Raw genomic sequence first — 18,987 nt, 5'->3', positions numbered from 1 at the left:
GTAATAGTCAATCCTTCTCCTCTCAGCCTCGGTGAGAACATTGCAGGTAAATTGATCTTATAGTCCGCTTCCGGATCTCGCCCTCAGCATCACCACCATTCTGCGCTGCTGATTGCCATCAGGGCAAAGGAAACTTTACCCCTGGGTTTCTTCAGCAGCGCAAGTAATTGTCAATCTTTCTCCTCTCAGCCTCCGTGATGAACTTTCTAATATGGTTTAGTTCAAGAACCATGTAATCTAACATGCACATGGATTATATACAGTTAATAAGTAATTATAAAATTAAGTTACAAGAAAATGAATCAAAATCACAATATGCTTTTCAAAGCATTATGATTGTATCATGGGTTGATTTTCAAAAGGATTTATATCCATAAAACTCAGTTTATGCATGTAAAAAGCCTTTTGAATATCACCTGCGAGCCAGTGTGTGGGAAAAGTACAGGTGTACCTTTACCTTGAGGAGTAGCCTAGTGGTTAGAACAGCAGACTATGAACCAGAAGACCAGCGTTCAAGACCTACTGTTGCTCTTTGTGACCTTGAGCAAGTCACTTAACTCTCTTTCTTTCTGAATGTTGAATAGTTACATTCCAGCCTAATATCCAAAGGTGCTGAGTTCCAAAACACTGGTCCATACACCAAAAACATCTTCCTCTGAAACCCCTCTTTTTTTTTTTTTTTGATTGCTTGGACCCTAGGAACTGTAAATTGTGCCTGTGATGTATCTCTGCACTTGAATGGCTCGATAAGTTCAAAAGTATGCATGTAATGCTACACAAGCAGGTGTAATTTTTTGTGCATATGTGGATACACATATTAGGGATACCCACACATTTTCAAAGCAGACTTACACACATACAAAATACCCACAGATTTTAACCCTTTGGTCGATGTTTGAAAATTTTTTTTTAAATAATATATTACCTCCAAATTTCAAAAGAGCACCCAACAACTACCAGCACTAGAAAAAAGGGGCAATATCCAGATATGCGGACATGGACCTCTGGGTCTTTCCTGCACGCATGAAAGCGGCCAGATCGAACCACTCCACCCTGCTGTACCCACAACCGCCACCACCAGTTCACCACACTCAACCAATCACACACGATTGCAGAAGGCCATTATCAAGAAGCAAAGTAGAGGCAAGATAGACTGTAAAAGGGGGTGGTGGTGGTAAATAAAGATGCAAGTCTTTACCTGTCAAAAATTGCTGAAAAAAAGAGGCTGGTGGGTGGACCAACCCCAGTTTCAATTATGCTTGCCAGCCCACCCCTCCCAGCCTCCACCCCTTTTCCCATTTAGAGGTGGAGCACCTCAATGATGGTGTCCTACTCTTCTTATCTGGGGATGGGGGTGGAGATCCTATGTCTGCTATGTCTTTTATGAAATAGGGTGACAAGCATTGTACATAATACTTAAAGTGCAGTCACACATGGATCATTGCAAAAGCATTATGATATTCTCAATTTTGTTTCCTGTTGCTTTCCAGATAATTTCTAACATTCTCTTTGCCTTTTTGACTGCCACCATACCACAAGTTTAATATTTCAAAGTATTGTCCACAAGGACTATAAAGTCCTTTTACTGGGTGGTGACTCCTAGTACAGAAGCCAGAATTATGTACCTGTAACTGGGATTATTTTTCCCAACATGCATTACTTTGCACTTGCCCGTATTAAATTACATCTGCCATTTAGTTGTCCAGGTTCCTAATATAACAAGGTTCTTCTGCAGTTCCTTGCAATCTGCTGCTTTTTAATGACTTGAAACTGTTTTGTGTTATCTGCAAATTTTGTCATGTCACTTATTGTTCCTTTCTCCAAATCATTTCTGAATAAGTTAAATAGCACAGGTCCAATACAGACTCCAGGGGTACTTTACAACAACCTTTCTCTATTAGGACTAAATGGTCTGTTTTCCAATCGTCTGCTTCCTGTCTTTTAACCAGAAAGTAGAGGGTAGGACACACTAGGCACTACTGCCTATCCTATAGCAATCCTATTTCCTGAAGGGTTTTTCTTGAAGGACTTTATTTGAATTTTCAGAAGGCATTTGACTACTACTACTACTACTAATACACATTTCTTTAGTACTAAATGACATACACAGCTCTGTACAAACATACAAAAAGACAGTCCTTGCTCAATAGAGCTTAGAATCTAATGAACACTATATCAATTGGCTCACCTTTATCCATTTATTTAAACCTTAAAAAATATCTAGTAAATTGAAATGGCAAGACTTTCCTTTGCAAAAACCATGTTGACACTCTATGTCGGTCTATGCAATCAGTAATTTTGTTTTTCAGATTAGCTTTTACCATTTTGCCTAGCATCAATGTCAGGCTCACAGATCTATAGTTTCCTGGATCACCCCTGGAGCCTGTATTAAAAATCAACATCACATTGGCCACTGTTCAGTCTTCAGGTACTGTGACTGTTTTAAATGTTAGTGTATGAAACAGATTTTTACAGTTGCTGTGGCTTAAGTCCAGTGGTCTCCTTTTGTCGAAAATCAGGTCTTCCTGCAACATATGCTACGTGGACCAGCTCTCTGGGCCAGAAGCAATCCATGAGAGTTGAAAGCAGTGGCCCCTGTAAAACAGGTCCCTCATGTACCAGTAGAAGCAAGAGTCTCAAAGAGTTAGGATCAGGGTTTTGCATGCACACTTTGCAGTAAGCTTTTTATGAGCAAAGGCTGCTTCTGTAGAGTTTAAATATCAAATTGTATTGCAGTCCAAGGTTCTTTGTATCCTCACCTACAATAAAATTAATCTAGGTAAGTGATCTTTCTGCAGGATTTAAATTTCCAGGTAATAATTAAAGGAAACTATTAACAATGCTGCAAGTCAAGGCTTTGTATCCACACCTGTTGTGCACTCAATCTAAGTTCTTTTTACTTCTGCAGAGTTTAAATCCCATGGCAGCGATTAAAGAAAACTATTAACAGTGTTGCAGTCCAAGGCTTTTTTTTTTTTTCCTTTTTATTATTCACACTTGCAATACACTTAATCGAAGCAAGGGCTGCTTCTGCAGAGTTTCTATTCTCAAGGCAGCAATTAAAGAAAACTATTAGTAGTGTTGCAGTTCAGGGTTTTTCATTTACTCTTACAGATCCAGTATCTTTGGGGAGGGCTCCTATTCTGTCTCCTGCTGCTTCCCCTGGTGCATCTGCCAGGTTTGGAAACCTTTCCACTTCCACCAACTACTACACTTCCATCCAGCTCCTCTGTGTCCCTGCACTCAGGCCCTCTTCTTTTTAGCTCTGCCCCATCCCAATCTAGTTCGGTTCCTCACCTATCAAGTTGGTTCCCTGTGGGCCCAGCCTCTTCGGGCTTCTCTCCTTTCTGCTTCCCACCAATTTATGCTTGTCTGAGGAAGCTTGGGAAATATATTTTTAGGTAGTTTTTCCCCAAACCTGGATTTCCTATACTTTGACCTGGCCCTGTAGGTTTGTTTTTTTTTTTTTTTTGAATAGGGACAGAGGGATTCACCCCATCTCCATTACAGATAGGTTGCAGATCACTGGAAACAGGTCTGCAATTTCATCTTTGAGTTCCTTCAGAACTCTGGGGTTAATACCATCTTGTCCCTGTGATTTGTTATTCTTTAGTCTTTCAATGTGATTTATTACATATTCCAGATTTACAATGATTTAGTTTAGTTGCTCAAAATCGTTACCATCAAAAAAATGTATGGTGTGGGTATGACCCCAACACACTCTCAGTAAAGACAGAGGCAAATAAATTAGATTTTCCGCTATCCTCTTGTCTTTCCTGAGCACCCCTTTTACCCCTTGGTCATCTAGCAGCCCACCTAACTCCCTCACAGTAATTTTTTTTGCCTCAAATATACTTGAAAAAGTTTTTATTACTTGTTTTTACCTTTATGGCAATCTTCTTTTCAAATTCTCTTAGCCTGTTCAATTAATATTTTACATCTAACTTGTCAGTGCATTCGCTCTTCCCTACTTTCCTCTTTTCTGTCTGCTTTCCATTTCCTTCTGGCAGGCATTTTTCATCAAAACATGGCCAACTTGGATCTTCAGTTTTACCTTTGAACCAATTCTTTTAATTTTTTAGTTTTAATGAATTTTTTGTGCACGAGGGTTAAATAATAATGATAGTTTTTTGTTTTTCTCCTGATAAGCAGGCTGAATTAGTTATGAGGCCAATGTAATAAGGTGCACTAACATTAGCATAGGTTTTTACTTCTGTTGTAGTGCACATTTTTCTGGAGTAAGTTAACTGGCATTTAACTTCTTAAAAAAAAAATAAAAAGTGCACTACAATAGGATTAAAAACAAGAGCTAAAATTAGCATGCGTGTAGGGAAATCCCATCTAAAAGAAGGCATAAGCTATTCCCCAGCATTGCAAGGAGGTGAATTATAGGGCAGATATCGTATAGCACATTATGTTAATGTTGGAAATTTAACTCATGGGTTAGAGCAGAAGTAAAACTTAACTCACATATCTAGGGACCATGTTATGCTATTACTGTGCCCAGTATCAGGCCGATACAGTAAAATTCGCGGGAGAGCGGGCGAGCACACAGTCCACTCTCCTGTGCGCGCAGTTCAGTATTTAAATGAGGGCCCGCAGGACAGGAGCGGTGGCTGTCAGCGAGTTTGACAGCCGACGCTCAATTTTGCCAGCGTCGGTTCTCAAACCCGCTGACAGCCACGGATTCGGAAACCGGACACTGGCAAAATTGAGCATCTGATTTTCAACCCGCGAGCCGCGGGCCGATTTTAAATTATTTATTATTTTTTTTATTATGTTTTACTTTGGGACCTCCGACTTAATATTGCCATGATATTAAGTCGGAGGCACTTTCCTGGTGCTGGCAGAAATTAACGCCTACCTTTGGGTAGGCGCTAATTTCTGAAAGTAAAATGTGTGGCTTGGCTGCACATTTTACTTAGTGAATCGCGCGGGAATAACTAATAGGGCCATCAACATGCATTTGCATGTTGCGGGCGCTATTAGTTTCGGGAGGGTTGGATGTGCGTTTTCGATGCGCATTACCCTTTACTGAATAAGGGGTAAAGCTAGCGCGTCGAAAACACGCATCCAAATGCGGATTAACAGTGCACTCCGCTGGAGCGCACTGTACTGTATGGGCCTGTATGTTAGTGTGTAGCTGTTTCTGTCAGACTGGGCACCAGAAATGTGAATTTACTCCACCTCAGACTCAGGAGATTAAACTTCCAATGTAAGCTCTCTAGGTGGGTATCTACAGCTGAACAGTATACCAGCACTATGCATACTGACTTTGGCATACTGTCAGATGCCCACTCCAGGGAGTTCACAGTTTGTTCATCTAGCTGTGAGTGCTCATTCCAGAGATGAAATTCTTTCATCTTAAGGCCATTTTGGCAACGAATGACAAGCAAAATCAAAGCATAAACTCTTGGAAAGGGGATCACCTACAGCTGAACAGAATGCCAAAATCAGATGCATAGCACCAAAGTGCATACTTTCCAGCTGAAGGTGCCATCCCCAGAGAGCTTATGCTTTGAATTTTCTTGCCATGCCTTGTCAGAATTGCATTGCTTGTGAGATTGGTGCTGTGCATCTCACCTTTTGGGCACATTCCCTCATTCCCTAGTGAGAGCACCTATAGCCAAACAATATGCACTTTGGTGCTGTGAACCTCTAATGTCTGTAGTTACCCATTATAGAAAGCTTACCCTTTGCTTTCACTTGGCATGCCTTGCAGGAAATATTGTCCCCAAGGTGGAATGCCCAGTGGTTTCACTTGGTGTGCCTTGCCCAAATGGTCTTGTATGCGAGATTGTTCCCAGTTCCCCCCCCCCCCCCCCCCCCCAGCCGTTAAAGTGGAGAACGATGTTGCAGTTACACCAAAAGCATCGTCTGATCAGTAAATCTTAGCAATCCCATGCCTTCTGATAAGGGTGATAACTGCCGCACCTTGCAGGTTCACCCATCATGTACCCTTTTCTTCATTTCCAACCTGCGTGGAGCGGCAGTTACTACCCTTAATCAGAAGACATGGGATTACTACCATTAACTGATTAGCCTTAATGCTTATGGTGCAACTGCAATATCATTCCCCACTTCAATAGCCGGGGGGGGGGGGGGGGGGGGATTGGGTTCAGATGACAGCCAATGCTGGGCCCTAATTTTTATGGTCTAGGGTACTGATATGCAGACAACAGAGAAATAGCACAGGACTGCTTCTACAGCCAAGACCAAAAGCAAAGCATGTTCAAGCAGCATGTCTGATTGTAAATAGTACTACCCTTAACATAAGACTTGAGGGTAGCCAGCACAGAGTGGCAGTTACTACCCTAAACAGAGAAATAGGAGTAACCTGCACAGAGTGGTGGTTACTACCTTAGGAAAATTGCTGGGCAGACTGGATGGATCATTTGGTCTTTTTCTGCTGTCATTACTATGTTACTATGTATATTAAGTTGGGATGCCCAGTGCCATTCTTTTTTTTTTTTTATATATAATTTATAGTTTTATTGATATTGAACACATCAACATATTCTAAACAACTTGTAAAGAAAAAATACAACACCAAAAGTTACATATGTATTTCCAAATTGAAGCCCGCCCACCTCCTTCCCTGCGCCAACCAAATATTGTTATGCAATAAAAAGTCTGAGTGATGCAAAACTCTCCCTTGGTTCTTCTCCATTAATTAAACTTGACCCATCGTTAGTCTCACGCCATCGAAGGAAAGCATCCCATGTATTGTAGAAAGACTGTAGGTTTTGCCTCTTTGCTGCTGCTGTGATTTTGTACATGGTGCATATAGAATCCAACCTTCTTAACACAGCCGAGATCTGTGAGCTCTGTGATGACTTCCATGTGCAGGCAATCTCCATTCGTGTAGCGATGCTCGCCTGGAGGCAAAACGGGTGAGTTGCCGTCCCTGATACTCCCTCCATGCTATGCAGTAGTGCAAAGACCATTGAGATTTCCACTTTATCATCCAAGATACGGGAAATCAAATTTTGCAAGCCAGTCCAAAATGGTACAATACAGTCACCAGTCCACCACATGTGCAGAAAAGTACCTGACACCCCACATCCTCTCCAACAGTGATCAGATTCAATAAGTGCCATCTTGTGTAGCCTCTCCGGTGTATAATACCACCTATATAATAGCTTATAGCCATTTTCAACTATATTGGAGGATACTGAGGCTTTACTGATTTGGATATATATATTGGACCATGCCTCTGGCTCCAGTGCTATAGGCAGGTCCTGTGCCCACTGTTTTCTAAAAGAAGGCAGCGTGGATAATGGTGCATTAAGTAACTTATACAATTTAGATATTAATTTATGTATAATGGGTGTGGAGCAATACCCCTCAAACAGAGTCTTTCCCAAAATCAATATTTTAGACACATTAAGGCTTCTGTAGAAATGATATATCTGATTATATGCCATAGCTTCATTATCAGGTAGACCACATTCCCTGCACAGCGAAGAAAAGGAAATTAATTTATCTCTCCCCCATATGTGTTCCAAACAGACTAAACTGTTAGGAATAGGAATAGGAATAAAGGTCCTATTATGAAAAAGATTAGTAAGATGAGAATATTCCTTACTCCCCAACAATCTCCCTTTCCATTTATCCCAAAAATGCATAGTTGTTCTGGTAGTTGGCAGCATTGCAGGGCAATCCCTCCAAGTTTTTTTTGGTTGCCATGGTATAGCACAAAGCGGCATACCCTCCATATAATGTTGCTCCATTTGGGCCCAGTGTTTAGTTTTTCTCGGGTCATGCCAAATTACCAGAGGACGCAGTTGAGCAGCGGCATGATACCATTGTAAATTTTGGGACCCCCAGTCCACCCTCAGGTTTGGACAGATATAGTACATATTTACAGACTCTAGGCAGTCTATACTTCCAAATGAAGCTGAAAATTTTCCTCTGCCATCTTTGAATCTGATTATTAGGCAGTGATATAGGAATGCCTGGAACAAGTATAGCAGTTTTGGAAGGACATCCATTTTTATAATGGCTATGCGCCCCAACCAAGATAACGGCAACCTTGACCATATGTCAAGATCTCGAAATAGTTTATAAAGCAGCGGTGTGTAATTCAAGTGAAACAACTCACTAGGGCGACTTGATAATTGTATACCCAAATATTTGATTTTTTGCGTAGCCCACCTAAAAGGATGTACCAAACATAGGTGTTTGACTATATCTTGTGGGCAAGTAATGTTGAGAATCTCTGATTTCTCCCAATTTACTTTAAACCTGGAAGCATCACTGAAGTTCTGTATTTCCTTCTCTATACCAGTAAGGGAAGTATCCGGGTTCCTAACTGTGAACATGATGTCATCGGCGAATAGGCATAATTTATATGATTCATTGCCCACCTTAAAGCCCTGTATTTGATTGTTCAGACGAATATGTATGGCTCCAGAAATAAAGCAAATAGTGTTGGTGATAACGGGAACCCCTGTCTCGTCCCTCTTCCCACTGTGAAATGATTGGAATATCCCCCATTTATTTTTAAACACGCTTTCGGTTTTTCATATAGTTTAGTAAGCCAATTACAGAAGTAGGGCCTGAATCCCATTTTTTTCAATACCCCAAACAGAAACGGCCAATGCACCATATTGAATGCCTTTTCGGCATCAATTGATAAAAAAAAGGGTTTCCTCTTTAATAACATAAGAACATAAGAATGCGTTACCCTCAACAGATTTAAGAGCTTGTGGATATTATCCCCAGCTAACCTGCCCAGTATAAAACCTGCTTGGTCCTGGTGTATAAGCTGGGTGATATATTTATTTATGTGACCAACTAGGATTTTCGCTAGAATTTTTAAATCAAGATTTATCAACGAAATTGGTCAGTACGAGCCACAAATAGTAGGGTCCCGTCCAGGTTTTGGTAGTTCCATAATCCCCACTAAATTAGCATCCCCTGCTAAGGACCCACCGTCCCGTAAATAGTTATATACTTTTTGTAAGTGAGCCACTATATAAGGCCCGAATTGCTTATAAAATTTGGTGGTAAATCCGTCTGGACCAGGTGATTTCTCCACTTTGAGAGATTTAATAGTATATAAAATTTCCGGGGTGGTTATCTCTGCTTCTAATTCTAATTTCGCCTCTTCAGTTAACTTTGATACAGGAACAGACTCCAGATAGGCCTCCATGTGCTGTTGCTGGATATTTATATTGGGGCTGTACAATTGGGCATAAAAGTTAAGAAATCTGTTCCTAATGTCCGTGTTATTGGTTAGCATTCTATCTCCTTCCTCTTTTATTTTGGAGATGGTATTTTGATATTGCAGTTTTTTTAACTTATTGGCTAATATTTTCCCAGCTTTATTACCCCCCTCGAAGTAGGACTGTTTTGTCAATTGTAGCCAATGTGCCATATTCTTAGATTCCAACCTCATGAGATCTTCCCTTGCTTGAGACAATTGAGACAATATCCTTGTGCTCCTTGTTTCCTAATGCTTACGCCCCAGCATGCCAATAGCATCCCTCAGCTCTCTAACGGCTTGAGTATTCTTTTTCTTTACAAAAGCACCCCTCGATATGAGCAGCCCACAAAGATACACTTTAAAGGATTCCCATAATTTGGACAGTGAGAGTTCTCCGGTGTCATTGCGGAGGAAAAAATCTTTAATATTTGAGATAGTTGTCTGAGTGAAGTCTTTGTCCAGCAATAAAGAGTCATTAAGACGCCAGAATCTTATACTTTTATCATAATTATCAAGCACTATATCCAAACTAGGAACTGCATGATCTGACCATGCTATCGGCGTGATAGCTTTGGAGACCTGATTAATGAGCCCTTTGTCAACCAAAAGGTAGTTGATTCGTGAGTGGGATTTATGCGCAGGCGAATAATAAGTATAGGATCTGGTTTGCGGGTAATGCACTCTCCAAGCATCCAAAAGGTGCCAGGAATCCATTAAGTCCTTCAAACGTGCCCTATAAACATGTGGCACTGAAACATACCCTTTAGAAGCATCCACCTTAGGTACCCTAACCAGATTAAAATCTCCCCCGATGAGCAGCTTTCCATTGCTATGGACCAGGAGTAGCTCAAATATATGATAAAAAAAAACAACTCGCTGATCTTTATTAGGGGCATATATGTTTAGTAGTGTATATGCCTGCCCATCCACCAAAATCCCCAACAATATGTACCTGCCTGTGGAAATTTCATATAAAAACTGGCCATTATGAAATTCCTTATCATATACAAACTCTTAGCTCTGTATTTCACTGTCTGAATTTATTCAAAAATACTTAACAAAAAATGGTTGCAATTCTGCTTTTTATTTTTCATCAGATGCTTGCACTCTTTTAAAAAAAAATTGTTGCAGTTCTAGTTCTTATATATGCTGTACAGATCATGATAATAAGAATTTAACTGGCAGTATTTTATACTATATTTAAATATTCATTAACTTCCTGTAATTAATACCTATGCATAAGATTATGTATTGCCTTCGTGATCTAACAGTCAATTTTAAGAAATAAATAACTCTAAGCATTGCTATATATGGTAATACCCTGGATACCAAAGAAAATATATTTATTTATGCTATCATGCTGTAGCTATGCATCATCTTTGGTTCATTTGCCATTTTGTGAGTAAATGAGGAAGTTTCTTTTTCTAATTGTCTATCCAGGGCTTTGTGAGTCACAGATAGGATTCTAACCAGAGAATCCTTCTAGATAACTGGTGTATGTTAACTTGCTCTTTAGCCTACTTTGTCACATGTCCTGGCTTAAGCTATATTGCCCAGCTAAACAGTGCAGTCTCAAACCATATGTCAACTGTCTGTACAGATAATAAAGGAATTCAAAGTTGGAACACTTGACATTTATGACAAACTACGGTCAGTTCTTCAATCCAAAGCAGTTCAATTAATTTCTAATACATAAAAAGGAATGGGATTCCACTCAAATTTCTTGATTCCAAAGAAGACAGGTGATCAACATCCAATATTAGACATCAAATATCTAAATATTTTTCTAAAAAGAGAGTAGTTCAAGAAGAATTCAATAAGTATAATATTACCACTCCTACAAAAAGGAGAATGGCTAACATTCTTGGATATGAAAGATACCTATGCACACATCCCAATCAACAGGAGGACAATAGTTAAAGGAAAAATCAATGCTTCATATCAATGCTCTGAAACTCATAGTGTTTTCAATGCACTGAAAATATTCAAACCTTGGCTGAAAAACAAAACAGTACAGATACAAATGGACAATCAAGTAGTCATGTTCTATATAAACAAGCAGGGAGGAACGGGATCCTACCTACTCTGCAAAGAGTCCATAGAAATATATAACCGGATAGCCAAAAGGAAGATGCAGATCTTGGCACTCTACCTACTGAGGAAAAAAACATAATAACCAACAGATTGAGCTGTCAATTGCAACCACAGAAATGGTCACTTGATAACTTCATACTATAGGACCTTTTCTAAACTTGGGGTATACATACATAGACATATTTTCATCTCCATTAAATCTCATATTACAAAGATATGTTCGAAAAGGCCATCTTCAGATGAAATAGTACAAGATGCCTTTCTAATTCCTTGGAAGAAAGCAATAGTGTATGATTTTACACCAATCCCATTAATAGCAAAGATGATTCAGAAGCTAAGGAAAGACAGGGGCCCATTGAATATAATAGCCCCTTACTATTTATTTATTTTAAATTGCTTATATACTGCTTTTTCAATAACAGTATCATTCAAAATGGTTTACATATTGAGACATAGACTCAATATAATAGGATCATGATATAAATTGAACAATGAATAGATACAAGGAATCTCTAATGTCCTGTTGCTACCATAGTTCCATGAAAGTGATTAGAAAAATCTAAATCAACTTAACCTAATCCCCTCAACCCACCCCTCCCTTGTTTTTCCTTTTAGCAGTCTGTTCCCCTCCCTTTAAATACCAGAGGAAAGGGATACTAAAAAGATATAAAAGTATAAAGGCAAATATTTAAAGATAAATGATTAGAGATTCCAAGGAGATCTTGAAATAATGAGATATGTTGGAGTCATGCCAAATCTGGAGCCTAAGTTCAATTTTCAATCATTAATCAGGAAGATTGTCATTCATTGTTGGCCATTGGTAGTTGGAGAGTATATCAAATGTTTGGGCAGGTCAACTAGTGCCTCCAACCCCCATAATGGGTGATATCTCCGGGGCATAATTATGAAGTTCAAAGAGTAAGTAATAGGCTATTTAGTAGACTGTCTTTGAGGTATCCTTGGAGAAAGATAGCCATTGAACTTATCCCAAACTGCTTGCATATTATAAAAATGCTTGAGCGAAGTCATTTTGGCAGAGATAAATTCAAACGTGTAAAGCTTGACTAGCAAGTGAAATCAATGGTCATGATAAGGGAGGGAGGGACCAACCCAGGTGGAAAGTATAGGGTTTTTTACCAACAAGGCTGGCATTTTGTACAAATCTCAGAATAGGAGTCCTCATTTAATATGAAATCTGTGGGACATTGGGGACCCAAATAACCAGAGATAGGGGTCGGCCGGGAGGTGTATACCAAGAGTATTGCAGGTTTGTTGCACCTCGGACCAAAAGGACTGAATTCCTGGACAAGACCAAAAATTATGATAGTAGGTACCAGGCACGGTCTTGCACTTAGGACAGAGTTGTGAAGAGGATTGTTTAGCAAATACTGCCTTATCCGGAGACCAATAATATTGCCTAAGAAATTTAAATTGCATTTCCCGAAAAAGGTTGCTTTCTGCCATAGTTCATAAATCAAGAATGCATTGAGTAAACTGTTGAAAGGGAAGCTTGAAGTCCAGCCATGTTTTCCATCTATTGTACATCATTTGGAGATCTCCCAAATCCACGGCTTCATTTAAGAACTTGATAAAATAAGCTATGGACAGTGTATGTTGCTGAGAGTCCATAAACAGGGAACATAATAGGATGGAAGCTGGCATAGGCTGCAAAGCCATCTCATGGGTTTTGATAAAGTGAGATAACTGCATGTTTGAGTAAAAGTCCAGGAGTGCTAATGAAAACTGTTTTTGCAGCTTTGAGAAACTGATTAAAGATCTAGTTTGAGGAGAAATCATTGAAAAATAAAAGAAAGTCCTTGTTTCCACCAATAATGGAAAGGAGGGAGTCCCTCCCCCTAAGGGAAAGAGACAGTTGTCACAGATATTTAGGAGAAGCGTCATACATGCAGGGAGACGAAAGGTTTGACAGAGGTAGGACCAAGCTTTCTGGCTTGTGGCTTCTATAACATGATGTATATGTTCTGAGGGGAGTGAGGTTTTATCAATTAGCAAAATTGGGTTAAGAGTGGTTAAGTCCAACCATCCCTTCAGTTGTTGGCAAGTTTACAAAGGTGTGAAATAGCCACACAGAATAGTATACATATCTTACATATTTGACAGGTACACATAATAAGGCATGTTTCCAATACTAAATAAAATAAACCAGCACAGTAAAATATACCTCATGTAAGTACATACACCATATGTCATCAGTCATACCCTCGCATACACATTCACACATATCAAATAGGCCTAAAAATGAAAATCACCATAAACCACTCAAAAAACTATATATAGAGAATTCTTCTTCAATATCTTCATAGTTTCAAATTTTCATATCCAATGATGTTCCCTTACTCAACTATTCAACACCATAGGTATGCCAGTTCATACCACTGTATAAGTATCTAGCTACTCATCTATTCCACACCATAGGCGTTCTTCTCTCTACTCACCTATTCCACACCATAGGAGTCCCACCGATTGAAATTCAGTATTGCACTTTGACAGTTTTTACCCGCAGAGATTAAAGGAAAATATTCTGTGTGGGCAGTTTTTCAGATACCGCTGTATTTTGCTCTTCTGTTGGGGAATATAAAATCAAAGCAGGTGATTTAATGCAGAAATTTATTGCCCATGAATATTTGAGGAAATGTGTGAAACAGGCTTACAAAAGAGGGCTTTATGCCAATAGATCTAATTTGTTGTTACCCACTGATCACTCAAAGATTAGTCTTATAGTTTATTGTATTACCTATTTGTCTAGGACATCCGAGATTAAACAAATCATTCTGAAATACTGGTGCATTTTGAGTTCTCTTCCAGGCTTTGGTGAAAAACTGATTTTTGTAGTAAAGAAAAGGAAGAATTTGAGGAATCTTTTATCCCAACCCCTTCCTCGAGTAAGGGAGTGTGATGGTGAAATGGGACAATTCAAATGTATGGGATGTTCAGTATGTGAAAATGTACTTTATGTACATTTAGTCATCCTCTGTTGAAATATCCTTTTAATGTGTCTGGCTGGTACACGTGCCGGTCTGCAGAAGTTGTATATGCTATAGTGTATCCGTGTGAGTTGATTTACATTGGATACACAAGATGAGAAATATCAAGGATCATTGAACACAAAAGTTGTTTATGGGTGGATAGGGAAGCGGCACTGCTTGTAGACCATTGGAGATATTGTGCGTATAAGATTAATGTTAAATTTTTTGTTATTCAACAGATTCAGAGTGAAAATGGAGGTAATTTTGCTTGACATTTATGGCAGACAGAATAAAATTGTATCTATATGTGGACTACTTTAATTGTGTATGGATTAAACGAGGAAATTGTGGAGGCATTTTTTGATTTTTTTTTTTCATATTTTTTTAAATGGTTATCAGGTAGTTGGATGTGTACTTTTTGAGATATATGTTGGGGCCCCTTAGGTCTTGGAGAGAATAGTGACTGAATCACAGGATTGGTTGAGTACTCTAGTGGGCGGTGCATGCTTTCTGATTTGTCAGTTTGAGTATTTAATGTGAAGATGAGTTAATGCTGATGTTTTGGAGTGTGCATATAGACTATTGCGACATCTGACAACAGGTTGATAATTTCTACCGTGTTTCCCCGAAAATAAGACAGTGTCTTATATTTATTTTTGCTACCAAAGATGCACTAGGCCTTATTTTCAGGGGATGTCTTATTTTTCCATGAAGAAGAATTCACATATATTGTTGAACAAAAAAATGAACATTTTATTATATTCTGAATAGTTGTCTGGTTATGCTGCTTTGTGATGCAACTAACTGTGAATCCTGCAGGGTAAAAAAATCACAGCTGCATGCTCTGGTGTTCTGTGCGACGGGCATGCTCCCAAATAAAAACTTTGCTAGGTCTTACTTTCGGGGGAGGTCTTATATTTAGCAATTCATCAAAACCTCTACTAGGTCTTATTTTCGGGGGATGTCTTATTTTCGGGGAAACAGGGTATGTATGAACTGGGAGTGAGAAAACCATTTGAGACATTTTTTAAAGATTTTTTTGATACTTTTTTCAATAGTTGTTTTGAGTTGAGTATAAGTGGCTGCATAAGGTTGTGTATTTGCGGGTGCACATGAATCGCTAAATTGGAAACCAAATAAAATATGGAGTGAAATTTGAAAGGAGCGAGTTTTTGGATTATAGACACTGGTTTCAGTAGGGTTTATGTATACTGATTTTTATTTGGATTATTGGAAATAAGTGTTTGTAAAGCATATTAATTTGTTTCATATTTAGGAGGGGATATGTGGGAGTGATTGCCGACAGGGTTTGATTATATTATTCAGTATTTTTTAAAGCCGTTAGATGGAAGTGTTCCCCTAAAAAAGCCCAATCGGGTGAAACAAGGGACCTTGTTGGGATGCCTATGTTGTGGAATAGACAAGTAGAGGAATACCTGTGCAGTGGTATGAATTGGGACACCTATGTTGAATAGTTGAGCAATGGGACGTCATTGGATATGAAGATTTGAAGATATGAAGATATTGTGGAAGACATCTGTATATAGTTTTTTGAGTTTATGGTAATTTTTATTTTTAGGCCTATTTTATATCTATATGAATGTGTATGTGAGGGTTTGACTGGCATATGGTGTATATACTTTCTTGAGGTATGATTTTTTAGTGAGCTGGTTTATTATATTTAGTATTGGAAACGCCTTATTTTGTGTACCTGTCATATTTAAGATTTGTATACTATTTGTACTCTGTGGCTTTTTCACATCTTTGTAAACTTTTCTAAAATAATGATTAAATAATGTAATAAATTTTATTTAAACATGTATAAGGTAATTTGATGTATTTTGATATACCCTCTGCATTTGTGGTATTGCTGTTAGGTAATAAAAATATATTAAGAGCTTTCTTGCTTTCTGAAATTAATTGATACCATCTTTATTGCCTTGTTTATGCATGCTTCTACCTCTTTTAGGTTTATGACAGCAATATTCCATTCAGGATTCAATGAAACTGTAGTATAAAGGACATAAAACCTTCACATTTAGAAATAAAGCAGCTTAAACTAACATCTGAAACCATCTATTCAAATTATGTGATATAACATTAACCTTTTATATTTATTTTGTAGTTATGTTTCGCCTATATGACACAGATGGAAATGGCTTCCTGGACAGCTCGGTAAACGTCTTTACAGTTTTGGCATGTCAAAACAGTATGTAACATTATCTCCTGCAATGCAAAGATGAGTATTATAACAACTCACAGAGCTAAAAATGTTTGTCCATACAAATAGCAGTTTTAACAATCTTCATTTACGCGAGAGCCAAGGGCAAGTTTCTTATAAATGTCTGTCTAGTACAAGGGCTTCATTATTAGAATGAAGAATTAGCAAAAAAGTAAAAACATTTGATTTTAATGGAATTTGTTTTTTTGCAGTGGGATTCTGCCAACTTCTATGTCAGTTAACATCTTTAAATGTGGGCTCTGACTGGATGAGGCTAATGCTCAGCATTTTATTTTATTTTTCCTTTTACCTAAACTGATTTTTCAATATTCGAGGTATAATGGATGTACTCTTGCTGTACAGTCAGCCTTTTTTCTTTGCTCATTTTCTTGTACTTGATTTTATAAGCATTTTCCCCTCTCTAGAAACAGAATGGGTAAAAACTTTAGTGGATTAAGCACCTTTTGCAAAATTAGTTTTATTTCGTTTTAAAATAGAGAGTCTCATAACCTGCCTACCATTCCATTCTTCCTGCCCAATGAATTAGTGGTGAGGTGATTGGGAAAGTGGGAGGTGAGCAGAAGCTTATTTTAATCCTTACCGCCTGTCATGAAAAGAAAACAATCTTATTTGGGGGGACATTCTGGCACATAAATTGATACAGTGCAGTTCTGGGTGTGCTTTTGGACCCCAACCCAAATACCTAAGAAATAGAACAAAGTAACTCTGTAAAAAGATTATTTATTTTCTTAATTAAACATTTTACTTAATAGAATGAAACAATTTTCCCAAAAAACCACATTTTTATTTTATTTATAAATTTAGGAATAAAACCTTTTTCTTTGTCAATATGGATAGTGAAAAGCCATTCGATGGAGCCAAGACAGAAATACTCTCTCAGAGCTCAGACCGTGCGAGTCTCCTTAATCATTTATCTTCTGCTTTGGCAAAAGGACACTGTTTTGCTTTCTCTTTAAGCTACTTTCATGTTTTTCTCTTTTTTCTTTTTAATTTAATCTTTATTGGTGTTTTCAATTTCAAACAAAGTACCACTTTGTACAGTAATATGGTATTTCACTTAGAAACAATATGAAACAGAATGCAAGAAAAACAAATATCAAGCAATACTCTCTTCTATTTTAACTATCGATTAGGCCACAATTAGAGGGGGGAGGCAGCATTAAGCAAATAAGGAGAAATACAAGGAAATCTGCTAAGGAAAAGGCTTAATTTTCTATGACTGCACATCATATTTGTGATGAGCTTCATTAGATACTGCTAACTTGTAGCAGAGCCTTCTTGGACTTGATAAAGCTTTTTAACTGTTCTGGTAGAAAAAAACATAGTTATCTCTATTATATTTTATGATGCATTTACAAGGGAACCTTAGAAAAAAGGTCACTCCCAAGGTTAGGATTTCCTGGCACAAGGCCAAGAAGCCTTTCCTTTTCAACTGCTTGGATTTGGTCAAATCAGGAAAAATCCTAATTTTTTGACCCATAAAGAGAATATTGGATTTCTTAAAATAGGCTCTCATAACATCACTCGGATCTTTCTCATTGAAAAAGATATCAACAGAGTGGCTCTTTCCACTATTTCATAATTCGATGATTCAAGAAAATCAGTCAAATTCTCTAAATCGATCGGTGCAGCTTGCACTTGTGCGTTAACTCGGGTAGGCAAAACGTAAACTTTATCCAGGGGAGGAGCCGATTCTAATGTATAATCTATTCTAATACTTCAAGGAAATATCTTCTAGTGGTAATGCGTGGAATTTCTCACACAACCCTGGGAAAGTTTAGCACACGTAAGTTTAGATGTCTCAAAGCATTTTCAATTAATTCTACCTTTCTATTTAAAGCCCCACAGTCTTGAATAATGGTGGGCTGCACTGCTTTAACATGGTGTATTTCACTTTCCATACTTTTACATTTTTCCAAAGTTTCCTGGCGATATAAATCACTGTTCTTATTCATTATGTCCATTTGGTGAGATAAAGAGTTAATTTTCAAAGAACTGTCCGAGAATGTTTTAACCATTGCTGATGTTTGATCCCAAAGGTAATCCAGAGTGACCACTGTGGGTTTTTGCGATGCCAAAATTACTCCGGGGATGGAAGGGGAATCACATTCAGGCCTCTCACCTCCTCTAGTTGCCTGGTCTTCTGCCCCTTCCTGATCTAGAACACTGGAGATGCTCTCATCATTCCTCGAGGAGCTCAGCACAGGGTCATCGACGCAGCTCCCTCCATCTCTAAAGCATGGGTTCCAACTTCAGAACTCCAGACAGAGTGCGACGTCGAGGCCTCCTGCGCAGCCGGGGGTGGACGGTCATCTAAGGGGCTGAGGGAAACTTCCTCCAAAGTCAGGGCGGGCTCTCTTCCAACCATCCCAACAGCCGGATCTCTCGCTCCACCTTTCACAATTGTACCGGCACACTGCAGGATCATCTTTTGCCCGACAGGGATCGTAAGG

At 38.5% G+C, this 18,987-nt stretch overlaps 1 protein-coding gene across 1 annotated transcript in view; it reads left to right on the top strand.

Moving 5' to 3' along the window:
• Positions 1 to 18,987, top strand: part of LOC115084307 (diacylglycerol kinase beta-like) — a 450,875-nt gene that overhangs the window by 80,022 nt on the left and 351,866 nt on the right. Inside the window, exon 6 of the mRNA XM_029589001.1 lies at positions 16,418 to 16,467. Within this exon, the coding sequence (XP_029444861.1) occupies positions 16,418 to 16,467 (50 nt within the window). The remainder of the gene's footprint in view (positions 1 to 16,417; positions 16,468 to 18,987) is intronic.

The sequence above is a fragment of the Rhinatrema bivittatum genome, chromosome 2 (assembly GCF_901001135.1).
Source record: "Rhinatrema bivittatum chromosome 2, aRhiBiv1.1, whole genome shotgun sequence".
In the NCBI taxonomy this organism is placed as follows: domain Eukaryota; kingdom Metazoa; phylum Chordata; class Amphibia; order Gymnophiona; family Rhinatrematidae; genus Rhinatrema; species Rhinatrema bivittatum.
The sequence above is the reverse complement of the archived record's forward strand: the minus strand, read 5'-3'. Positions and strand labels throughout refer to the sequence as shown.